This window comes from Lycorma delicatula, chromosome 2 (assembly GCF_047948215.1).
Source record: "Lycorma delicatula isolate Av1 chromosome 2, ASM4794821v1, whole genome shotgun sequence".
In the NCBI taxonomy this organism is placed as follows: domain Eukaryota; kingdom Metazoa; phylum Arthropoda; class Insecta; order Hemiptera; family Fulgoridae; genus Lycorma; species Lycorma delicatula.
Genome location: NC_134456.1, coordinates 32,250,830 through 32,278,496, shown reverse-complemented (window position 1 = coordinate 32,278,496; position 27,667 = coordinate 32,250,830). Strand labels below are relative to the sequence as shown.

The window sequence follows — 27,667 nt, the reverse complement described above, 5'->3', positions numbered from 1 at the left end:
CTCAGAAATGTATTAAAATTGTGCAAATAAGATCTGTGTTTATGAATGAGTCTTATTAATCTTAGTATGCTTATAAACCATGGTATTTTAGGCAAAATGTGATATTCACATCTCTAAGGCTTATTGTACATAACTTAAACTTCCATCTCTCGACCTTATATATTTATGTAATAACTACATACAACATTTAATGCATCATAACTTAAAATTAAATTAAAAATTTATATGTGATTCTGTGAATTTCATTAATGCATTTCAGATAATTTTTATTTAGCTTCCAATCATCATGAAAAGAGTATTACAGTTCTTGTGCTGGATAACTAGATCTCTTAGTACACTGTCAAATGTATGTCTGTAGGTGCTGAAGTCATTTGGCTTACAGTTTTTTCATCAAATATGTTTATAATTGTGTGTTTATATTATTAAGTTATTTGTAATTTTTATTGCTAGTTTCATTTAATTTATTTTTGTACCGTTTTTTTAATTATTTCATTTTAGATTATGGCAAAACTTATTTGTGGACTACATAAACCTAACAGGCAGACTGTCTTACCACTATCTGGAGTATCTGAGCTCTTTAGCAATCTACCAGTACACAAAGTACGCAATCTTGGAGGGAAATTTGGGGTTGATGTAATGGAGAAACTGGGTTGTAAAGTAATGGCAGATTTATCTAGATTTTCTGAGAGAGATTTACAATCATACTTTGATGAAAAAACAGGGTCAGTTTTTATCTTTATATGTTATATATTAATAGATAATTTCTTAAAGTGTATTCTCCAAATGTATGCTAATAATTATAAACTGTTTATAATATTCATAAGCTACGGTTAAGTAGTATATGTTAACTCTCATGTTCTCATCATTTATAAACAAATTATATAACTCTTTCTTCTTACTTGTGTAAGATATATTATATATGTTTATCTAGTACTACAGCTGTTTTATAATAAATAAAGAAAAACTAAATATTGTATCTATTGTAAAAATATGCTTCTTTTTATATAATTATTAAAGATTTTTTAGTAGTCTAATACAAAATATTATATAGTAAACAATTCATTTCTTATAAAATGTTAAAGTATATAGAAGGACTTCAATCATATTATAAAATGTAATTTAAACTGTGAATACATAGTAATAATAATAACCTAACGATATGAAAATTCTTAATATTATAAAATTTATTTGATTCTACTATAATAAAAATATAATTAATCACAGTAAATAGTATTTATTTGAAAGTATTATTGAACCAACGGCATATGCTTCGAATACTGAAAGGTGCATTAAGGCACATGTTTAAACAGTATATATGTAGAAACTGAGATGTTTAAATATATTCTCTGTTTATGAATTCATTTACAATTCATAAAAACTGGTCTTAAAATAGAATTATATGAAACATAAAATATGAATAATAAAATAGTCTTATGGTCTTATAATAGACTTGTATTACTTTTGTTTTATCTTTTATGATATCATAGAATCACTTTAGTCAGTACATTATCCAGATCTCTTTGAAGGGACCATTCAGGCCATATGGTCCTCCCAGTACTTTTTCGTACGTTTCGATCTCCACGCCCTTTCTGGTGATGAAAATGTTTGTGTTATGTGTTTCTTCCTTGTGAGTGTGAAGCGAGTGTTTTTGTTTTTTTTTCATTTAATTTGATCTTGTTTTTGTTCTGGTGTAAGGGCAATTTTCTTCAGATCCCCTATTTCCCTGATCCATCTAAAACTAAACTTTTATCTGTTTAGCCTCCGGTAACTACTGTTTAGATAATACTTCAGAGGATGAAGGAGGATGATACGTATGAGTGTAAATGAAGTGTAGTCTTGTACATTCTCAGTTCTACCATCCCTGAGACATGTGATTAATTGAGACCGGATAAAAAGAACACCGGTATCCATGATTTAGTATTCAAATCCGAGTAAAAATAACTGGCTTTACTAGGACTTGAACGCTGGAACTCTCGACTTCCAAATCGGCTGATTTGGGAAGACACGTTCACCACTAGACCAACCTGGTGGGTTTCCCTGATCCATCTGCATCCTCTCTTGATTTTTTCAAATTGAGATTGTACTGTTTGAGATGTTTCAGTAGTCTCAAATCTTGTATCTTCATGATGTGTCCAAAGAATTATAGTCCCCTCTTACATGTGGTATCAGTGATGGGTTGCAACTCTTTGTACGTGACTTGGTTGGGCACGATCGACCACCGCTTGTCACTATGATGCAGGTTCTTCCAATTCTTTAAAATTTCTGGAGTCTGTTGGTCTTTGATTGTTCATTCAGATGAAAGCATGCATATGTGGCTTCCGGTTTTATAATTGTGTTCTAGTGTCTTATTTTTGCATTTATGGGTAGACTTTTTTAATGTAGGTGTATCATTTAATCTTTGTGCATTAGCTAATTTGTTCTTGTTTGGATTGAGGTTTATTGTTAAGTTGTTTGTTATTATTTCTCCAAGGTATTTAAATTGATTACTGTTTTGACTTTATTACCATTTATGTTTACTTCTTTTAATTTTGTTTGTTTTTGGGACACAACTTCTGTTCTTTCAAATGATATTTTGAGGCCAATTTTATTTGCAATGTTTTGAAGTTCTAATATCTTGTTGTAGCTACATTTATGTCATTTGCTAAGTTGTCTGTGAAATCTAAGGCAGTTTGTTTTGATTTTTTAGCCTATTTTTATATTTTTGGGGGAATTTTTTGAGCCATTCCCTCATTACCATTTCCAGAGCACAGTTGAATACTAGCAGTGAGAATCCTTCGCTTTGACAGAGTCCAGTTTTGACTTGGTGTTTGTGGTGGTCAGTTTTACTATGATTATTAATTTGGGATATAATCCAAGTTGTCTTAGAATTTTTAGTAGGGATTCTCTGTGGCTGCAATCGTATGCTTTCTTGAAGTCTACACCATGTATGGTTACCACCATGTATGTGATTCTTTTTCTGTTGTAATCGATTGTTAGCTTGAGACTCATGATGTGCTCTGGACAGCTCCTTCAGGGTCTGAAACTTCCCTTGTATTCTAGTTATTTCTCAAGTTGTAAATTGATCCTGTTGAGGATGATTCTTGAAAGAATTTTGTATGTTGTGTCTGGCATTGAGATTACTCTGTAGTTATTAAGGTCTGTTTATGTAGTGATTTGAGCCTGTTTTTATTCTTTGGAGGACTTTTACGTTGTAGATCTCTTTGTGGTGGTGTTTGTCTATGGAGTCGTGATGTAGTTGCCATTCTCCTTTCTTTTAGTTGGGTTGTTTCCAGGTTTTTGAGGTTTTCCTCTTAAAATATGTGTACTTCAAGGTTAGGGTGTAGTTTCTGCAGAGATAGATGAGTCTCTGTTCTTTTCATTTGTTCTCTTTTGGGCGATCCATTTTCCAGTGATGTCGCAATATCTTCTTTCTCTGCCTAGTTGAGTGTTGAAACATCTGATTAGTTCTTTAATGTGATTTGTGGGGATGTTATTTATGATCTGGTCAAGTAGGTCTCAGATATTTTCTTTACGGTCTTTTGGAGATTTGCTTTTATTATTAGTGGGGGCGTATGTACACCCATAGGTGCAGTGAAAAGGGTATGGGCTCCATATCTTTGTAAATTAGGATTCATAAGAACTGCGGTAAAAGCTGAGAGATTCAGTTACCCTTTAAGATGGGCTAAGTAAGATGCTAGAAGTTGGTCACGTCTATCCCAAAGTGATGGTTCACCACACTCAATAAGTATGCTAGTGACCGGGCTTGATCTAAAAGCACCTGTAGCAAGATGAAGAAAAGCATGATGTACAGCATTTAACATCGTTAGCGCGGTATTACACGCTGAAGAGTAGGCGATACAACCATAATTTAAGTGGGAATGAGCTAAGGAAAATAAAATTGCAACATACATGACCTATCGGCTCTCCAATTAGTATTGCTAACAACAAGCAGCATATCTATGGAACATTTAATTTTTAATTGTTTTCTGTGATTGACCCCACATAAGACGGTTGTCAAAAAACAAACCTGAAAACTTAATATCATGGGAGATAGCAATTTACTCTTCATTCAGAAAGATTTGTGATATAAAAGGGTGCTGCAAGCGAGAAAAGACTATACATTTTGTTTTCTCAGGTGAAATTGTGAAGCCGGTAGGTAACCTTGGATCAAGCTTTAAGGTGAGATATTGTGTTCTGTAGTTGTCTCTTTGCTGTGGCTGTTGAATGGAATCTAATATATATGGCAAAATCATCAACAAATAACAAACGTGAAACAGATGGTTGCACACATTCAGTAATACTGTTGATTCATTCGCAGCATCTGTTAGGCGCATAGGCTGCAAAGAAATCGAGCACTTATTCAAAATTTACGGAGTGCCCAGCGCAGAGCCTTAATTGTATGCACTGATGTTTTTAAAACAACCTCCTATGAGGCTACCACTGTATTGGGAAAGGCTCTTCATCTTTTTAAGGGCAATGGGAGCCCAAGTGCTCTCCAACCATGTAAATTTAAACCTATATTTGTTTCAGTTCTGCCTGGCAGCTGATGAGCTATGCGTCTGCGAGGAGGTACAGTCAAATGAACACATGATGTTCAAATGCCCACCTCTTGGGGGGACCAGAATTCAGGCCACCCTAGAATTTAAAAGGTCAAGGGGAAAATTGGCCACTACTCACAAGCAGTGAGTCAGTGTGGCAAGTGCCGCATTGTTGGACCGTGTGGGAGTCCCTTGATGCTGTCGCTTTGTTCAACCAACATCTAAGGGAAAAGACTCCTACCACGCTGCTGTAGGAAGCTAACCGAGAGATATGACTGCTACCAGCGAGATTAAGGCTCCAAGCACTTTAATGGTGGACAGGTACTTTTGGCATTCAGCGACTTAGGTTTGTTTTGGTGATCTGCAAATTGTACAGATCTTTTTCCACACAGTAGAGGTGGGAGTAGCGTGTGAGATGGTGTCCACGTATTTCCTTCATGACTTCCTCCTAGCATCTAAGAATACCCGACAACATACCGCTCTGTAATTTGATTACAGTACAAATCTAGGTGTTCATTTGTAGCCTGCGATTAAATTTGCATAGTGCTTGTCGTCAATTGCTATTAATTGTCTTGGGTTTCTCGATGTTTGTGAGATACAACTATTAGCATTGTCAAGTATCAGGGATGTAAAGGAGGTAAATTGGTCAAGGACGTCTTCACCATCGTCATATTGTGATGGGAAGGCTTTATGGTAACTGTTCCAATGTGCCTTTTCAACAATCCATCTCCATGGTTTACTCACCTTGTGGTCGACACCAAAAACTATTTTAATTGGCCTGTGGTCATTGCTGTAAAGGTTGCCACAAGCAGACCAATTAAGTTGAGGGAGTAAATTTGGTGACCATAAGGAGATATCGATGTTTCACAGTGTACCAGAAGATGAGGACATAAATGTCCTTCAGTCAGTAGGCAAAGGTCCAAATTTTGTCTCACTCTGTTTATCATATTTCCTTGAGGGGAGCAGAAAGATGAACCCCAGGAAATATGATGAGCATTGAAGTCTCCTACTATTAACGACAGTGATGAGATTTACGTGAGATTTGATATTTCTACAGCATTGAACTCGGACGTCGGTGAGAGATACAAATTGCAGATATGCCATTTAAAGGGGGCTGAGATTTTTACAGCAACAAAAGAAATGTGCAGCATCACATCGTTCCGCATAAAAATACCAACACCACCTCACTCTCTCTCTGCTGCCTATTAGATAGTCGTATCTCTCACATATGTAGCCTCTTGAGTGTTACCAAATCTTGCTGTAATAGATGTATTTCTTGGAAGCACATTATTAATGGTTCATGGGTGTGCGTCAAGACTAATATCATCAATGTGAGACCAAAGACCTCTAACGTTCCACTGAGTAATGCTCATAATAAAATTACTTAGATGCAGACTACAGATAATATATGACAAAATTAGTTATAGGTGATTCGGTTTGTCTTTTTCAAATTTTTTTGTTTTAAGAAACTATGATGACCTGGGATCGGGCTGTTCTTCTACTATATCCTCCAGTAAATGTGGTGTTGGAAGGGGAGATTTTGAAAAATGGGACGTTGTAGATGACATCCCAGGGGAGGTGCTTGTGTGAGCTCCTTTAACAGGGAGCTTATTTCGTGGCTTACCACCAGCTGTATTTACCCCTGTCTGTAAAGGTAAAACTTTAGGGACAGGAACTTTCAGGGATTGAACTGTTGGTTTCACTTTCACTGGTTGCAATTATCGACTTTTATTTGTCTTAGTAAGTTCTGAAATAGTGACTGTAAGTAATGAACTCAAGTTTTTGTGATCAGCAAAAGTTTTTTTAACTCACTGCAGGATTTACATTATTGGTTACCTGCAGTTAATGGAGCTTTGCTAGATGTTGCGAAAGAAATATCAGGTTTAACCAAGTTATGAAAGTTTATTAATTTTTTATATTTTGTTTGTGCGGCTGGAAAAGATAGTTTCTTTTCCATACGGATTCTGAGAATTGCCTTCTCTTCTTTAAAAGTTGGGCAATCTCGAGAATGAGCTGTATGTGAACCACTGCAACTCGCACATTTTTCATCTTCTTGGCAGTTGTATCATTGTGGATTACCTTTGCACATCAAGCATAGATCTCTGTTTTCGAGCAAGATGTTGTAGTGTGATCCTTGACATTTAAAACATCATCATGGGTTGGGAATGAAAAGTCATACTCGAACTGAAAGATAACAAATTTTTATTTTTTCCGATGGGGCTGGAAGTTTGAAAGTCAGTGTTAGAGAAGGTTCTTTCATTCTGTTCTGCCTTTTCATTATATGCTTCACTTTATAACATCTTGGGGATTAAGCTTACTAGCTATTTCAGTAACATCCATATCTAAAAGGTTTCGGCAAAAATTATTTCCTGGCTCATATTTAGGGTTTTGTAGCATTCTGCAATTATATTTATACCATCTACATTAGTCAGACGTAACAGAGATCAACTCTGCTCATCATTAGGTGTCTCAATCAAAATCAATCTGTCTCGTAACTTCTTTATGTTGTTTGGGGAACCACTTGAACCCGTTATGACTTTTAAATAGGAAAGGCAAGACCTTATGTAGGGAGCCACCTTCCTGACTGTTTCTAAGAATTACAAATTTGATGTTCTTGCATTCCAGACTTGATTTGCCACCATTTAAATTAGCACTGTGTTCTGGACTGTTATCCTTGTCAAACAACGCCAAGCAAGTCCTTTTCACTAGATTGATTTTGGTGGTTTTTTTCAGATGGACCACCAACCATCATAGGAGTTTCTTGTGGACTTTCAATTTTGTTCCCAAGAGTACCGCGGATATAACGGACCACTCCAGCAGAGCGCACTTGTATTGGAACTAGATCTAAATACATTTGAGTTCGCCCAGATGCCCCTGGACATTGTTCGAGACTCGCTATGTAAACCCAATCACCCATTGGCACAATAGTTTCCACCTTGGGTTATGGTTGTGTTTCATAAGATGTTGCTGAGTGTAAATGAAAGAAGAAACAGTATAGGATGTTGTTATATAGTTTTGTAAGGATATATGTTGTAATTTCTGTAGTGTTCTTGGTCTAGTGTGTGTGTGTGTGTGTGTGTGTGTGTGTGTGTGCACGCACGCAGTGTGTGTAGTAATCTGCAGCTCTGGGTGTAGTCGGAAGAAGAGCTGCAGAGCCATACCTCCTATTTTTCAAACTTATCCCTTTTCATATCCTTTGTGGAGAATCAACCTTATAAATTTTATTCTTGATCTTACCGTATGCAAGAAACAACACCACCTTTGTCTTTCAGCAAAGTTTTCACAATATTCTCTCCAAAATAAACCCAGATGCAATAGTATACACAGATGGATCAAAACAGAATTTTCTCTAGACATCCTTTGGTCACTGAAATCTATAACACAATCGCTGAGTTGAACCATCGTAACACAAGTGAGTTTCTTTCTGCTGGATCCCTAGTCATGTAGGAATTGTGGGCAATGAAGGCACAGATTCCACTGCTAAAGACGCATATAGTTAACCTTCTTTCACAAATTGTGTTATTACATTGATTTTATCAATTGTGTAAAACACACTCTTCGAGCAAAGTGCCAAGGTGACTGGACTATCACAGTTGATAATAAACTCCGATACATTAAAAACACTGTGTTGCCATGGGACTTGTCTTTCAGAAAACTCTGTCAAGAGGAAGTAGTCTTTGTCGATTGTGATTAGGCCATACCAGTCACATATGGATATCTAATGTCAAAAATAAATGCACCAATATGTGTACAATGCAACTGCTGTTTGACTGTACGCCACATTCTTATGGAGTGCATTTGTTATGCAGTCTTGTGTCGTAAAATTAAATTGTCCAGGAAAATTTGTCAAATTCTGGGCAATTATAAAGAAGCTTTGGACTGCGTGTTTTTATTTCTTAGAACTATTAATATTTTACATACCTTTTAATTGTGTTATGAATTACGTTTTTTTAATATTTGTGATTCTTTTTAAATTTCTATTTTCTTCTGTTATACGAGAAGGAGCCTTTTACACTCCTCTTAGAGTTCGTTAAATTTATTTTATTTTTAACTAAAATAAAAATAAAATAAATTTAACAAACTCTGAGAGGATCTGTGTTATCAGTCGTTAAGTTTTAGCTTTTTAATATTTTAGTTTTTAACCTAGGAGGTTTAGTTTATATGTTAATTTTTTTTAGTTTTCCTGTTATTCAAGTTGGGGTCGTTTACACCCCTCTTGAATTTTATTAAATTCTTTTTTTAGTTAAATTTTACATTTTTAGTTTTACGCTTATTTTTAATTTTAGTTTTATGCCTGTGATATTAGTTTTAAATGTTTTTTTAAAAACAAATTCTAACTGTGATATTAGTTGTAAGTTTTTGTTTAATTTTTTCTAGTTTTTAAGGTAATTCTAGTTTTCTTTTTGCTATTCTTTTTTCCTTAAAATTTTATTCTGGACGTTGATAAGGCCAAAGTGTTTTCACCCACAAAAAACCCTACAAAAAAAATAGTGGGGGTGTGGATGTTTATTATGGTGTAGATTTTATTAGATGCTTTTAGGGTGAGTGTTGAGATTCTTGGGAATTGTGAATTGAATTCTTGTATGGAGTTTATTATTTTGAGGCTGGCCAGAAGCCTGTTCCAAACTGGTGGGTAACTTTTCATCATTCTTCCCAGGTAAGCCTGGTAAGAGCCTATATCCTTCAGATTCCATGGTGTCCTGGTGGGTGTTTCATATTTCCTTCAGTCCCATGATGAGAATTTTGTGTTGATCCATTAGGTTGGTTATTATTTTTAGTATACCAGTCTGCATGAATGAGTTTACATTGTTTGTGGAAATGTAGGCGATTTGGTTTGGTTTTGGATTTTGTATTGTTCCTTGTTTGTGTGTGCAGTGTTAGAGCATTCTAATGCTTCTGATATCATGTTACTTGGCATGCCAAGTAACATGATAAGCCTTGTTAAGTGGCAACCACCATATCTGTGTGTTGCCTTCTCTGAACTCTGGTGTTGCTTGGTTCATCTGGTGAAGTATTCCTTAAAAGACCTTTCATAGTTGACTGTCAAGGGTGTCACCTGTGATGGGGCTAGGTCCAAAGTTACAACGATAGATGTGATTTAGTGATAGTGGGGTTTGACGTGATGATAAATGAAGTTGTGAAGTTTGTTTGGATTCAGTTTATTGGACAGATTTATTCTACTTTTCTAGATATATCCAGTCACACCTTGTGGAGGTTTGATCTGACTTTTGTTGAAGTTGCTATTTTAGAGAAAAGCCCGATCTTAAATATTACATCCTGTTGTACTATTATTATATATTAAGATAAAAATGTTTTAAATCTGTCTTCATTTTATACTGAACAGTCTTATTTTCCTTCTTATTTGATAGTTTTTAAACATTTCCATTTTCTTATATTAAAAGGTTGAATTTATCTGACTTTAGAAAATTATTTTCTTGTTTATATGTTTTTAGATTTTATTATAACTTTTATTTTGGGCAAGTGGATAATGCTTTTTATTTTGAATTATACTTTTAAAAAAATGTAATTAATTTATTTCTTCAAGTTTTGATTTTCAAATTCTTTCTTTCTTATTTTATTTAAAATCATTGTTTTAGAACTTGGCTGTACAATATTGCGAGAGGCATAGATTTAGAACCAGTAACCCCTCGCCTAATATCAAAAAGTATTGGATGTTGCAAACAGTTCCGTGGACGCACTGCTTTACACACAAAAAAGGATGTATTACATTGGATTGGTGAACTTGCTGGTGAAATATCGGAAAGATTAGATGAGGATACCCATATGGTGATTAATATTTTATTTTTCTTGAAATCTGTTAAAACTTTGTATTTAAAACTTGTATAGTTTCAAACATTATATTATAAACATTTTTATCACCAGTTGATAAAAAATAGTTTTGCATCTAGTAACTTGGTAAGATATTTTTGACCATGACATGTTTTCTTTTTGTTATAATACTACTTCTTTATTTATAAACTTATGTTCCTTTCTCATTGAATAAATACTCAAATATATTTTTATTTTAAGAGATATCATCTCTAAATTATTTTCAGTAATCTTACGAACTGCAAGTCCATTTTAATTTTTTCTTATATATTAATAGTTTATAATATAGATAATCAATACTGTTAATGTTGAGAAAAACTAAACATGATAAAGTAATTAGATACCGCAGGCATTAATTATGATTTCTTTGTTAAGTTGTTTTTCAATATTATATTTACAGTATGATTTAGATGATAAATAAAAATAATATTACAAAATTTTAATTTGTTTTAATAATTGCACACTAATATTCAGTAAAAAAAACATTTTGTTTATCAAACAAGTTATTTCAGTCACAATTAATTCTGGCTAAAAAATAAAACCAACTAAACTATATTTTAGTCTGAAAAGACTCTTTTGAACTGTGATAATATTTTTCATTTTGTCCTAAGTATAAGATATAATTCACTCAGATGTATAGTTCCAAACTGAAATCCTTAGGCTGTAAGAAAGAGGACAATGTACATTGATCTAATATAAAATTTTACAGTGAAAGGGCACAGCTGATATTACAGATACTTTTGACAGTGTAATGAGAAATATTTGCGACATAATTTTGTCTTCAAAAATAATTTTTCTGGTGTAATTCTTAAAATCATATAGATCAAATTCACACGGCTTGGACAGGCACACCAATTTTAACTAACATATGTCTTGATAAAGTTGTTTAATTTTTTCTCATTTTTATTAATTTTATGGTATTAAATTCTTTTCGTAAAAAAATTTCCTGTAAATAGTTGGGAGCCAGTTATGATATGATATAAGACAGTTTAGCAGTTTTGATATCCAGCCTTGTTGTTCAAACAAATATTTGAATGTTTATAAACTCTGAGTTTAATTCAGGAATGACAGGTAAGTCATCAGTGAAAATAACTAACTTATGTATTATTGCTTGTTAGTTATTTATTATAGTATTTTATTTTTATTGTTTTGAGTTGTTTGAGTATTTTGAATTCAATTTCAGTATGTTTTGTATTCTAACTACTTTTAATTTTCTGTTTTTATTTCAGAATAAAAGAAAAGCACAGTCATTAACGGTTTCTATTCAGCAGGAAATTAACAAGAAAAAAACAGCTATGTCTCGTTCTGTGGCACTTCCAAGTTATGATACTGAGGCGATTGCTGATGTAGCATATTCTGCTATTAAAAAATTTAATTCTGCATCACAATCATCAGATACTTGGTAACTTATAAAATAAATTCTTTCACATTAACAGATTACTATGGTTAATTTAACTTTTCTATATAAAATTTTGATAATTAAATTTGTGTACTATTTAAATAATAGTACTCACTTGATGTGTGATCAGAAAAGTAAGAAAAATTTGAATTATCAAAAATAATTATTTTGTAAGGAAAGCATTTTTTTATATGTAATCTAAGTCCATTTAGCAAGTTTTTCTTTATTTCATCCATCAACATAAATTGTTGACCATTTAGTGTTCTTTTAATCAGTGGGAACATGAAAACGTCGCAGGGTGCTGTATCTAGTGAATATGGAGACTGTGTCATCAGTATGGTGTTATTTTTGGCAAAATAATTATGAATAAGTTAGAGCATTATCGTGATGCAAATCTAATAATTGTTTATCTACATTTGTGGATTTTTTTTTGATTTCCTTACATGAATGGTGTAAAATTGCTAATTGTACTGTTTGTTGATCCTACAACCTTCTAAGAATTCATAATGGATAACACCATTATATTTGGATAAAACAGTAAGGAAAACATTAACATTTGATTAAACTTGATATCCTTTTTTGGTTTTGGTTCTTCAGAAAGCTTCTATTGGGATGATTGGATTCATTTCAATATCACAATTGTACACTCAGCTTTCGTCATATGTTTATGACATATTTGAGTAATTCTAAGTCATCAGTGATGTGATTGACAATTGTTTTCCAATGTTTTTGTGATGTTGAAAATTCTTCAGTGTTGCTTCTGTTGAAAATTCAACAGCTTTGAAATAAATTTCTCTGCCACTTGTTTCTTGCCTAGATTGTCAGTCAGAAGTGTTCCACACAAGCAAAAGAAATTTCCACCTCTTTAGCAACTTCTCTAATAGTGATTTTATGGTTTTTGATCTCTTTATTTTGTCAATATTTTATTAATTGTTTATTTGTTTGTTGGGTTTGTACATCTAACCTTTTTGTCGTCTTTATAGCTGTCTTGAAACCATTTGTATCATTCATAAACCCATGGTGTCAACATAATATTCTCGTCAAAAGCCTTCTCTTATCTTCATCATTTCACTGCACTTTGATACATTTTTAATGCCAGATTTAATGTAAATCCTTTGTTCCATCATTTTCAAACAAAATAAATAGCTAGTCATAATAAAATATGTTTTAATTACTTGGCTACCAAATTTGAACTATGCATTTAATTTGGCTGAAAATATTGGTACACATTATAGACAGTGCTACCATTGAGTTGGGAAAATATGAACTGAGTCAAAGACAGAGCCCTCAGAATTTAAAAATTCTCATTAACTTTGATACACCTTTCTTGAATATAAAATAATAAATTTAATAATTTTATATATTTAAACAAACAAAGAATAAATAAATAAATAAAATGTATAAATAATAAATAAACACATAATACAGTATCTTTAGCAGAACATTTTTAACAAACTAAAACATGGTGTTGCCTCTTCCCTGATTAAAAAAATAATTCTTTTTTGTGATGTAATTTTTTGGATTCATTTTAGAAAATATTTCAAGTGAAAAATATTAAAGTTTACAAAATTTAAAACATTTCCATTAATCTTTGTCAATAAACAAGAAACAAATTGCAGAAAGAGTTAATTTTCACATCTTTCATACTCTTATCTCAAAGTTTCATTATTGGCTTAATTACGATCTTCATTGGCTGTGTTGCAAACTTTTCAAAATTTTTTCATTTTGGCAGGTTGACATTGTTTAGATTTTGATTGCTTTAGTGCTATCCACCATGTTTGTAGTGTGAATACCATTCCTACATTTGGTTTGTAAAGCTCTTTCTAAAAAAATAACAAATTTTTTTGAAGTTATGAAACATTTTAGCAACTGATTTCTCTAGAAGAAAATTACATTTTTCACTAATGTAGTGTTCAGTCTACAATTATTGATTTCTAGTTATTGCCATTTGTTTAGAAAAAAATTTTAAAAGGTGCATTAAATTCTTATAGTATAATGGGTAATCTGTAATATTCATGTTGCATTACATGAGAAATCTATCACATGAATTTCAGGGGTAACAATGTGATCCTTGGATTCCTTTACAATAAATAACAGAACATTGTCATGATGATATTGAAAAATTCTTAATTGTTACTACTCATTCTTAGATAGATGATTTTGTTTGTGTATGATATTTTCTAGTATCTAAGAAGAGATTGCAGATTGGGTTGTTTAACATTTTAATGTTACTGTGAATATTGCTATCTAACAAAGAATTTTTAACCGTATCCTGAATTATTGTCTATGATTACATATAGCCTACAATGCTGCAGGCTGCAGTCATTGAATTGTTAAATGCATTAGAAATGCAAATGCATTTAACTTTTTTCTGTCTGGTAATTTATATATTTTTTTAAATTTGTTTTGTTATTTCAGGTCACCACCACTTTCATTTCTTGGTATTTCAGTTGGAAAATTTATTGATGACTCAAATTCAAGCTTGTCAGGAAAAACAATAAATCAGTATTTTCAAAATAATTCAACTGCTGGACCTTCTGGATCTTCACTAAATAAAGAAAGAGAAACAAAATTTAAAGAAATCTCAGAAAATAATTATTTAGCTGTTAAGAATAAAGGATCCTTTTTTGAAAGATATTTTAAAAATAATAAGCATTTATTTAATGAAATTAACAAAAATGGATCATCTGAAAAAGATATTTCTGTTAAAAATGAGTCACCAAATTTATCACATTCATCAGTTTCAGTGAACGAAGAATCTAATAATATTTTAAGTAAGGAAATCATCTCTACAGAACTGAATATTAATAATAGTGCTAATGTCACCAAAAATAAAGTTGTTGAAAATGTAACATTAGTTGATAAGAGTCCATACTTTAGTGATAGTAATGTAAATTTGAAAGAGAAATCCGTCAGTAATGAAATGGATTCAGGGAATTGTGTCGATAATGGTAACGATAGTTGTCATTCAGATGAAGATGATTTTTGGGTAAGCCCTAGTGAAATATTTCCCGATTTTAATGATTTAGATGAAAATGTTGTGTCTTTATTACCGTCTCCACTTCAGCGCAAAATTATTGCTCGAACTAAAAAAAGTAGTGACTGTCAGGATAATAATGACAAGAATAAAAACTTTGATATTGTTCAAGGTCATGAAAGTGATAAATCCAACAATAATGTAAAGAATTATATTAATTATAGCAATAATTTAGTAATAAGTAAAAGTAGCTCTAATCCCAATCCATCCAGTTCTAAAACTGTATTTACAACTACAGTCCACGTACATAACTGTGATAACTTAAATGAGTATAATAGTGTAAAAAGTAAAACAGAAATTGCTGATGTAGAAAAGCAAAGTAAATTTAATGAAGATTCTATTGATGAAATCAATGAAATTGAAATTGTTGAAACAAACAAATTGAATGTAGTTAATTTAAGTGAAAATTTTAAATCTGAAAGAATTATAACAAATATTGGTGGGTGTTCAGAAACAAATCTTGATGCAATTGAAGAAATTGATAACAGCAGGCTGTCTTGTGAATCTTTATTTAAAGTTTGCTCATATTGTAAGGAGAGTGTAGTAGTTATTGACTTTCAAGAACATATTGATCATCATATTGCTTTAGAGTTGCATCAGCAATGGAATTCCATTTACCAGAATGAATCTAGTAATCATTCTAAAAATGTTATAAATAAAACATCAGTAAACAATGAATCTAATATTAAAAATAAATCGCCAATAAAACGAAAACGACATCAACCTACTAAGAAAAAATCTACAATAGATAGTAAAAAACATAGAAGTATTTTATCTTTTTTTGCTCCAAAGTAACTTTTTCTGATCTGTGATAGTAAATATTTTTTTAATTAATTTTATTCAAGAATGGTCAAAAGATTGTGTTGTCTATAGATTGAATCATGTCTGTGATTATATTGTGGTTATTGAAATGGTTAGTATAGTGATAAGTCATTGGTTGTTAATATTTTATTTTAAAAATATTAATCAGTTGTGTTAGAAAAAATTATTTATATTATTTTATTAATTTCATTTTAACATGATTAATACATTTTTAATTTCAAGAAGTAGTTAATTTATGATGTTTTTGTGCACTAAAATTAGAAATTTATCCTTACAGTAATTAAACAACGGTATGTTTAGTTTTTTAAACTTGGCACAATTGTTATATAATATTATTTATATATAAATAAATGAAATACAACCTTACTAACAATTCATCTGCAGTCTCTTTTCTAGTACTTTCAGTCATTCAACCATCCTCAGGAAAAGTTAATCTTCAATTATATCATTTAATTATATTTATTTTTTATATAATTTAATTTTAATGATATAAATTGAAGATTAACTTTTCCTGAGGATGGTTGAATGACCAAAAGTACTAAAAAGGAGACTGTGATCGAATTGTTGGTAAGGTTGTATTTCATTTATTTATATATAAATAATGGTATGTTTCATAATTTTAAAATTGTGTACATTTTTAAGGCATTTAGAAAGTAGCTTATTACAATGGTAATATGAAAAATTCTATATTTACCATGTTCAGTTATGAATCCTTAAAAAAGTTAATAAATGTATATTTTTACAATTTGTAATTTTCACATATAATAATGCTCATTTAAAAAAAAAAATTATTATTTAAATGACAAAGTAATTTTCTTTTCTCTATATACAGGTTCCTTCACCCTATATAATAGGTCACGATGTATATTTCATCTTTTTCTCTGCTGCATTTTCTTTGATATGAGTTGTATTTTTAATCTAACCTTTATTTCCTGTAAATTCCTTTGTTAGTTTTTATCAACTTTTTTTTTTTTTTATTAGAAATGTACATGTTTATCTAGTACTAATACTGGTACTGCCATATACTGTTAACTATAAGTGCACTACTTTTTCTTTCATCATTACACAAAATTAGGTTATTTTAAATAATTAAAATTAAGTTATACGAAGAAATTGTGTGGTGAATATTGTCATCAGTTGTCTGCACAAAGTTGATTAAAGAAAAAATAGAAGCATAATAAATTTATAGAAATCAAATAGATGAAATTATAAAAATATATAAGGAAAAATAAAAATACATGAATGTTTAATAAATAAGATATTAATTAACAAAAGTTGACTATTGACCAGGTTTCCAGAAATATTTTTGCAAGCTCCATTTTCTTGAATATTATTTACAAGTAGATTTAACAAATTATGACATGGGTTTTGGAGTAATACGATACATATATAGAATAAATTTTCTTTATAATTTTGTGTAGGATTTTATTTATTTATTATAATTCTGTAAACATATTTCTTAAGCAAACTTGCAATTCAGGATGAAATAAAGTAGAAACAAGAGTTTGTGCTTATTGAAGTTTTGCTGTGAAGTAAAGAAAATTCAATTACTCAGATATTAGAAAGAAACAGAAAGAGGGGGTTTATCAAATAAGATTAGCGTAAAGAAAGAGGTCAGTAAAGTGCAATATCCACAATTTTCTGTCTAGAAAATTAGTACAATTTTGATTTATACTACATTCAATAAAAGAGTAATCAATTTGATTATATTTATTAGTGAGAAATATGCAGGATGACTCATTGTGGTAATATACAGAAGTGCATGCGTTTGAAATTTTTGACTTAGCTGTTGTAAGTAACAATTTTTTTAACATGTTTGGTTATGTATTATGTTTTGAGAAATATCTATCATTTTTAATTTTTGAGAAGTCATTATAATACCATAACATTTTGTTTAAAACTGGATAGCTCTTTTATGAAATCCATAATTTAATAAAATGTAACTCAACTGTCTATTTAGAAAAAATATTCAATTCCTTTGCTGATTGGTATCCATATTTTTTTAATAATGTGTCTTGCTTAGAAAAGGGCTTTTGTAGCATTCCATTGTCAGTGCCATTAACTATATAATAAAATAATTTAATCACATTCAAACTGTTCGTGTTATTATGACAATTCTTTTTGTAAGTTACATGATGTTCAAAGTTTTCTTTTGTTTGGTTTAACAAAAGTATTTGTTTCAGAATAATTGTAATTTTTTGGCATTTGTTACTTTAAAAAAATAATAATACAATACCTAATTATTATTATTATTTTATATTAGTATCTATATTATTTGGAAATTTTCAAATGAAATATACATTCCAGACAGATTTAAAGACTAATCTTAGCAAAAATAATTAAATCTGTTTAATAAATAGTATTCTTTCTAGCTGATCGTAGTGTAAAACTTGACATAATGTACGCATGCTTTACTTGGGTTGTGTTTAATAGTCATTAATTTAAAACAGGTTTTTAGTAAATGACTAGTAAAGGAAATGGTCTTATTTTTTGTGGGATTGCAACCATGAAAACTTTAATTTTTGGTGAAAAATTTAATTTTCACCTTATAATAACACTATTGTCACTATTTATTATTTCTATTTCCTTTTTCAATATTCCTCACTCATTACTAGTGCATGTTTTCTTTACTTTGTACTCAAAACAATGATAGGTGTTCTTTGGCTCTCTTTCTCTTTCACTTCCTGTGGACTAAACTGAATGTTTTGAATTTACTATTTTTTCAGTAACTTAAGATTGTGGGATTTACATGTGAGAATATTTTTAAGTAGATCAAAGATACTTAAGTAACGATTTGTATATAATATATGTAACCATTTCTTGAGCATTTCTTTCCAGTTTATTTTTACTGCAATGCGTGTAATTTTTCTAAAAATGTTTGTCTTTTCATATTAAATATTTTTAAATTCAAATATTTTAACATATTAAAAATTTACAAAATTGTAAATTTTTGTTTGTATATTTAAGTTGCTTATTTTTATAGTAAATTAAGAATACAATAGATGGTCTGTTAATTTATATTAATATAAACTTGCCAATTTTATTTATTTATATCATTTGTAATAGTAATTGATAAGTTAGTATAAACTTATTACAACTTGGGAATAATTTGATAGTTGTTTGGTGTGATTAATATTGTTTATGTTCATTTAAGAGTAAAAAAAAGTTCAAATGAAGAAATATTAAGGATAATTGGAGAAAATAGAAATTTGTGACTGGGTTCTGTAGAAAGAATTAGGTTTGTAGTCCCTTTACCAAGCTATTGAGACATAGTTAATGTGGTACTTGAAGGAATAGTATGTTAAAAGCTGTAAGAAAAGACGAAAGCTAAATTAAGTTAATTAACTGAGAATATAGGAATTATCATATTTTATGAGGGAGATATAGTTAAAAGATCAGCACAGAACTGATGAGATATATGCATTACGTGTCATATAACTACTGGAATCCATAAAAAAAACATTCAATTTCTTCTTGGAGAAAAAATTCAGTCCATTGTAATTCACTGGGAAAATCTATGTGAACAAACTTTATATTAAAGACAGGCTTTTTAATGTTACCACCAAGACAATCTCTTGGTTGTGATCTTATTATAAAATAATTTTTCTGTAAGGAATTAAATTCATTTTTACTTCCTTGTACAAAGTGAAGGAAATATTGTGATCGTGAAAAATTGCGGTTTTCATATTTCAATGGAAATATGAAAACCGCAATTTGTTGAAATTTTGGATTTAGGACTGTTGTAACATCTAGTTATGCACCTCCCCTTTTGACTGCAATCGACTGGACCAAAAGATTCTAAAAAAGCCCAAAATCCAAAGGATTTTGGACTTTTCTTAACTGCAGTAATCAGCCCTCATTGAGAGGTTTTCAATAATTATAAGTGGTACTTATTTTCATTGGTTGCAGAGTTATAGCCAAATAAAATTTTAATCAATAAAATATTTGGTTCGAATCAAACTTCATTTCCTTTTTTTAACTTTTTTTTATTTGAATATATTGATTTATTAATAAATATTAACCTCTGATACTTTTGTATAGGTATAATTTATGTAATGGGTATAACTTATAATTCCAGACTGACCATTTTGTAAGTTTTTCACAAAGATTACAACATCCACTGTTTAATAAAGTCATCATCATCATCATCTAGTGTTCTACCCGGCAGTAAAATCCCTTATGCTATTGCTGACTATCCATTCTTGTCCCAAGCCTTCTTCGTTCCCGTGTAGTTTCCAATCTTCACCTCATCTCTTAAGTTCATCCTTTTTCTTCCTAATTATATTCCCCCTTCCAAAGCAGATGTCAAGATTCCACTTCCTCCAACCATACATAACCAGTTTCTTTAAAGTGCTCCTTCTTTAATACTGTTTATTACTTCCTCATTCCTCAGTTTATCTCTTCATTTACTTTTGCCATCCTTCTCAATATCCATATTTTTAAAGCCTCAATCTATTTCCTTTACCTTTCCTCATCATCCATTCTTCACAAGACACTTTATACATAGCATTTGGCTAACCTTCTTGCTTAACTCTTCCACACTTTTACTAAACAGTAATTTTTATTTTTTATTGAAGGTTTCTTTGATTTCCAATTAAAGTATATGTCTTTTTTCTAAATGTGAATCAGTTTCACAGAAATCTGCTCAATAGAATGTTGTAAATTTATCACAAATCTATATATTTATTGTTCTATTTTGAATTGATCGTTTTGAAAGAAGAAAGAAAATGAGCATTTAAGGTTTTTTCTGGTTATGATCTAATTGTAGCAAAAAACTTGAACATTGTACTTTTGATTATAACATTTACGGTTTCTTAAATTAACTAAGTACTATAATTTTTCAGTTAATTTGCTTGATGTAATTCTCATTCATATTGAGTTAGACATTTTATGAAGTATGATGTATGAAGTATAACTCAGCTATGCACAATTCTAACATTTTTAAGGATCAGTATTTTGCTATTATTTTAACCCTTAAGTAGTCATGCAACATGGTGTATACGCCATTCAAACTTTATGAATGGAATGGTTGGCAACCCTGCTATACTCTGCTGCCCGTCCATTTAATCTTTCTTTAGTATGTTTTCAATCTGTTTGTGTGCATATAAGTGGCGTGATTTGTTGAATTTTGTTATTGTATAGACACTGTATTGTCCTACATTTTTGGCGTACTCTATACACTTACTCTATATACTTTTTATGTCTATAACAACATAATTTACTTTCAGATAAATCTGTAGTTTCCAAAAAATCATCATATGTGGTTAGCTATCATATAAAAGCTATTTCTAAGATGCCATTATTTTTTCATTTATTTTTGTAGGGTTATAAAAATGATAATTTTAGAACTCTGTCTTTTCAATTTAAAAGGTTTAAAAGAATAGATTTCAATCTAATTTTTTAAATTATAATTTAGAAGACTGAAAATTTAAGAGATTTTCTATGATAGAGATCAGGAAACTTAAAAAATGACCAGGTGGCTGTTGTATTACAAGAAATATTGACAATGAGGAAAACAATGAATTTGATGCTGCCACTGAGTGGCAAGTATTGAAGAAAGTGATCATGCTACTGATTCAGCGATTGGTGAATTAGACGTTCAAGTGAACAAGGATGAGTAAAATGAAATTTTGTTTGAAGAAAATGAAGAATTTTTCATTATAATTATATACAAGAAATTGCCAATGAAAAAGAACAAAAAACCACAGAAAGCAATAGATAAAATGTTCAAATTAAAGAAAATGTCAATAAGTAAAGTAATAAGTTAGTAAATATGCGAAAACATCTTCAAAAGATATTTTGAAGAAATGATTCCCAGCAGATATTGGCATTGTCTCAGTAAAGAATGGTGTGAATGGAGAAGTGGAGTCAGTTTTGAAGATTGTAGAATAATAATATGTTGTTAGAAATTGTTGATTATACAAATAGAAATATAAAAAGTATATGTGATTAAGGAGTTTTCACAACGACATCACAATGTGATGTCGTTGACATCCCTTTAAGTAAGGTAGAGATTATGGCTTTTATTGGACTTTTATACCCATTAGCTTCAAAGAAAGCAAATTGAACCAATACAGAAGAAATTTGGATTTCTGATGGTACTGATATAGAAATTTTCTAACAATTGATGAAAAATTAGAACCATTTCAAGGGAGGTGCAGTTTTATACAGTACTTATCCAAGAAACCTGCCAAGTATGGATTAAAAATTTTCTTTAGTCTTTTTCAAAAACATTTCTTGTGGATTACAGCCAGAAGGGCAACCTAGAGTAAACAATACTCTGTGTAGCGTTGTGTATAGATTATTAGACCATCTTAAACATTCATCTAGAAATCTGACATGGGGCAGCTGGCATTCCACCAAATATCTAGAATAAGGATCGTGAAGTTCAAACATTCTTATTCGAATTTCAAAGAAACATAATTTAGTGTCATACGCTCCCAAAAAATATAAGGCAGATATTTTGATTTTAACAACGCACAATGACACAGCCATAAATGAAGCAATGGTAAACCAGACATTATTCATTGGCTTGGATCAGAACTATGCTAAGTCCAAAATTTTCAGTTTTGAGATGTTCCTCAAGTCCAATATTGAACAAAGAAGCTATTTTTCTAAAAAAAAAACAAGTATTCTATAAAAAAAAAATTAATTTTCTTCGTAGACAGAAGATTTTAGGATTAGGCAGAAGTAGCCTAATTGAGCTCTCCTGAAAAAAAAAATGATTTTTGGATTTAGCATAGCTCTGATTCAAGCAGAACTACTCAAGTATAATGTTGTCCTACACTACATTGCGTAAAGACACGAAGATGACCACTCGCCTTGTTCTTTGTATTACTAAATATTGTAGGAATAAATTGCAGAATATTGTTTATGCAGCAAAACCAGATAAAATCACTACAGAGAATTTTAGTGCTTGGTTTTAGCACTAGGAACCCAGTGATGCCCCTCAAGCACAAAGGTGTGATTTGTTTATTATCAAAAAAACAATTGCAATTTGTGCAAAGACTCAAGGTGTAATCAGTTTGCTTGTAAAAAACACATCACAGTAACTAATTACACTTGGAAGTGTATTCTCAATCATCTGAATGCAGATTCAGATGATTGAGAATAAAATTTTCATTACAAATACCTTACTTTTATTGGAGTAGAACTAAGAAGGAATAATTCAGATAAATCATTACAAAAATTGGTTTCATGGAACATAAAATATTAGGCCTTATATTTTTAATGTAAGTGAAATTAGTAATGTATACTGTAAGTAATTCAGAAATCATAGTAATATTTTGTATTGTTTATTTAGTAATATCAGTTGTAAAATATAGAAATAAAGTAATATTATGATGTACTGTTATGATAAAAAAAAAGAATTGTACTCGTACAATGATAAAAAAATTAATCAACAAAATACTAAAAACATTACACAAAAAATTATATTAAAAAAACATCTGTTAAAAAATATACAATACACACTTGATAATTGTGATAAAAGTAAGCAGTGGTGTGTTGGCGTACAGCTTACGCCAAATGATCAGTTACGTGACTTTTCACAGTGCGACTACTTAAGGGTTTAACAGTAATTTAGAAGATATTATCACAGTTTATTTAATTTAGAATAAAATTTTTTTTTTTCTACTAGGTTAGTCTAGAGCAAATAAAATATTTATGAGGTTATAGTATAGCATTTTGTCTGCAATAAATAATATGTAGATTTTTATTCTTGATTCATTCCTTATAATTCAATGTGCATTTTCAGAAAACTATTTGTTAAGATTTGTATTATCTTAAATTCGTATTTATTGATAAATTCTTTGCAGTGATATCAGTATTTAAAACTTTTTATGAATAATATTCATTGAAATTTAAAAACAACTTGTTAATTCACTAACAAGAAAAAGATAATGTATTGTGTGATTCATGCTTTATCATATAGTCTGTTGTAATTTTAAATATAGAATAACTATGAGTCTTGTTTCAACTGTATATTAAAAAGAAAACTTAGCCATTATTTATCAGTGTAAGTGTGTTGCAAAACTTTCATGTAGTTATTACTATATATATTTTCACTATGTACAAGAATATTGCTATAGCTTTTGGCTGCAGTTACGACCTCAATCAGCTGTACATAATTTTAGGTACATATATATTTATTGAAAAGTTTTTCTTGAACTTTATATTAGTGTAGGTTGTTAATGCATATTATGCTTTTATGTTGTAATGTATGTAAGCATTAAACTGTAATTTTTTTTCTTATGATGATTTTTATTAAATTTTTAGTTATTTGTAATTTTAATGAAATACTAAGGCCTAACAATACTGAAAATTTTCTAACTTATTTTTAGAAAAACTTTTATTTATTTAAATTATTATTAGCATTTAATTATTTATTATTAATATTTTGGCAAACAAAACATTTTTTTTAAGATTGTTGTGTTTTAAATGTTTATTAATTTATTATAATAAATTTTATATATTTACAAAATATATGCGTATTTGAAGTTTGTTTATTTTTTTAAAAACCTTATTACTAATTTTCTAATTTAATTTAGTTTTCTAACATTCTCAGTAACTTTTTCTAATTTTTGGCTTTTAATCCTTGCCTTGGAGTTTTCACTGATAGATTTTTTGGTAGCTTCATTTTCTATTAATACTGTTTTGTGGTTTGGTGGACATTTATAATCTTTGTACTCAAGAGTTAATGCTGTATCATTACAAGGAGAAATTAATCCAAATTGCATTCTGTAAAAAATAATAAAATACTTTGTCATTATATTATTCTGTAACAATGTTACAAAAAAAAACCTTAAAAATACATTTTCTGTAATACTAAAATGTATTAAGGAGGTGCCTTACTGACTGTAATTTAGTAATAAGCAATTATTTGTTTACCAGTGTACAATGAACTGGTGCACAATTTCAATTGTTTACCAATACATAAAAAAACAGTGAAATACATTGTAAGTAGAGGCTCTTAACTGTTTAAATAGAAATTTTTATCTGTTAACAATAATTTCAAAATTATTTTTCATTGTAATAAGACAGTTTTACATTGAAATTACAAAAATATTTGTAAAATTATTTGTAATCAGTTGAATTGTGTGAAGAAAGGATTAAGTTAATGAAAAAATAAATCTTAAAATAATTAATAGACTAGTCATTATATTGTGACATCATAGCCTGGGTAGGTGTCAGATACCTTAAAGTATAAGGGATTCTTTTCCGATGCACCTTTTTGTTGCATTGGTATAAAATTATTTTAACTCATTTACAAATGAATTAAAGTAGTTAACTCAATTACAAATGAGTTAAATAATTTTATATACCAATGCAACAAAAAGGTGCATCGGAAAAACCCCCTTATTCTTTTAAGGCATTTGACACCTACCCAGGCTATGATGTCACTATATAATGACTAGTTGATTAAATATTTTAAAATTAATGATTTAAATGTTTCATTTTTTTTACTTATTTAACAAAATTGTAACATTTACTACCAACAGTATATTATCAACAATTACCTTGACACTCTCAGACAGTGATTGGTTCTAAATTGCTAAAAATTATGCAATTTTATAAAATTCTAAAGGCTTATAAATGTTAATCTCATGTAAAGGGTGCACTTAATTATTTAAAATATGTTTTAGCAGTTGTAGCAATATCATAAAAACAAGTTAGAATAGAAAACAGTTGTTCATAATGATGCTTTATTAGTTAGAATAAAATAGAACATTCTAAAAAGCATATATTCTTTTTCCAGATATAATAATATAATTGAAAGTAACAATTTCTTTTTAATTTTGTTTACCACTTCACAGTGATTTCTTAAAATTCCTAAATGAACAAAAGGGCTAGGCAGCAGAATAGGTTAGGTGGTGTGCTAGGAAAGAGTTAAAACTCAAGTTATGGATTTTCAAGCCTATGTCTTAAGTTTGATTATGTTGAAGATAAGCATAAAGTAGTCAGTTAAAAAAATAAAAATCATTAAATTTTAGTAGTATGTAACAGTTCATGTACAAAGGATTAGTTGCATTGTGGTTTAATTTCCATTATTAATTATACATATTATAATTATTCTTAATTTTTACCACAAGTTTAAAAATTGTGTGTGAGAAAATGGATTGTTAATTTTGCAGCATGTGAAAAGATGCTATGCTTGACTAAGATTTGAACATAGAACCATTTGGCTTTCCCCTACGGAAGTCAGAATTTTTATTTGAGTTTATTTAAAATATATACATTTTAATTTTTTTAAATAATTAACTTACTATAATTTCAACAAGTCTGTGTTGAATTTCTGTATAATAAAGAACAATAAATATGTTATGTTGGTTACTAAATTTTTTTTGATTCTCAGTGCTCTTGCTGAATCCAGATTTTTCCCAAGGAGCCCTGTTCAAATTTTAAAGAGTACACTTTGTGAAATAGTTGATACTTTTTTTGGAAGGGATATGTAAACATAAGTAAAACACAATTTAGATTACAAAAAAAATTAATTTAACAAATTCAACTTTCTCCTTCTTCTGCAACAGAAAATTCTAATGGAGCAGTGGCATTAAATAGAGCTTGAATCTGTGCAATTTTATCAATATTCTCATTTTGAAAATATTTCTCAAAGCAGTGTTCTTAAAAAATGGTTTTCATACAAGATAATCAGTTCCTTTGGAGGTCAAAAATTGTTGCCACAGGAGGGAATGATGATGATTCCTTGCCTCTGTCTTCAATAATTTTTGTTTTCTAGATTTAGTTTTTTTTATAAAGCTAAAAAACGTTCTAAATTGACTTTAAAAGGTGCATGTTGTTTCCCTGTAGGGAGAGATTCAGAACATTCAGCTTTTCAAAAAGATCACATAATTATGCTAGTTTTACCAAAATATTTGGTTTACTTGTATTTCTGCTCTTTAAGAAAGAAAGAAATTTCTTGTCGCAGTTCAAATGTATGAGACAGTACATACCATAAGAAAGCATTGTGAAATGCTATAGTACAACAAAGACATGTCTGGATGCCGTATCCTCGCACAATGTTTGAAAATTCTTGCCTTTAATGGCAGAGTTTTTATAAAGTTTACTTCTTATACTATTTATTCTAAATCCACATTGCTTTAGGAGTTTTGCTATGAATAAAATCCTGCTGTCCTCCTTAACAGCCAGACGTAGAATGAGCACCATCAGTTCAAACACAAACACATTCTATTACAAATTGTTTTTTAATATAAAAAAGTATCAAGGATCTCCACAAGTTTTGAGCCTTTGCACTAGCAGTGATACTTTTACAAAAGAGAAGATATTCTACAACATTATTGACGTCAATAAGCTGTACATAGCAAATCATCATTATTATCTCTGACCTATCTACAAGTCAAATTTTTTCCCTTTCAATTTTTCAATTAACTGATCATTGATCAGTACATTATGATCTGTATTCTGCGATTGTGTTATCGGTCAAAAGTACCTTAGAAAGCAGACTTACCAGTTATAATGTTCACCATATCTATAACAGCTATTAGCTTATGTTTTGAGTGAGTGTGCAATTTTATGGAGCTTTTATTTTGCGAAGTTTATGTACTACCTTGAAATATGCTAGTAAAGCATGGCTTAGTATTGATGCCTGCTTATAAAATCTGCCTATCTGTTGATTTAAACTCTTTTAGCTTCCTGCTAAAGTAATTATGAAACTTAGTAACTACCTGGGATCAGTGGTTTAAAATAGCATTTCAACTTTGTAGCAAGCACTTTTGTATTAACACTTTCATACACAACATATTGTGGCCTGTCTTTGCTATTGACTTCTGTTAATGTAAAACCAAAGTCCAAGATGCTGTCACAATATTTTTTTATTTTTACACTTCTTTCCATACTTTTGCCACTGGTTGACATGAAATTTTCTGGTACATTGTGTCAATATGACTAAATGTCAGCTTTGCAACACTTATATGCTGTTTAGTAAAACTGATCCATTTTTAAAAATGCATTTGAGAAAAACTTCACTTGTCTTGATCATAACAATATTCATTTGATACAATCCAAAAATTAGTTCAACACTAAAACCATGCAAAGCTGACGTTT

General features: G+C 29.9%; 1 protein-coding gene across 1 annotated transcript in view; it reads left to right on the top strand.

Moving 5' to 3' along the window:
- PolH (DNA polymerase eta) overlaps nucleotides 1–15,587 on the top strand; it is a 33,762-nt gene extending 18,175 nt beyond the window's left edge. The window contains exons 5-8 of the mRNA XM_075357833.1: nucleotides 499–722; nucleotides 10,115–10,304; nucleotides 11,576–11,748; nucleotides 14,164–15,587. Coding sequence (XP_075213948.1) covers nucleotides 499–722; nucleotides 10,115–10,304; nucleotides 11,576–11,748; nucleotides 14,164–15,577 — 2,001 coding nt within the window. The 3' untranslated portion in view covers nucleotides 15,578–15,587. The remainder of the gene's footprint in view (nucleotides 1–498; nucleotides 723–10,114; nucleotides 10,305–11,575; nucleotides 11,749–14,163) is intronic.
- The last annotated feature ends 12,080 nt before the right edge of the window (nucleotides 15,588–27,667 follow it).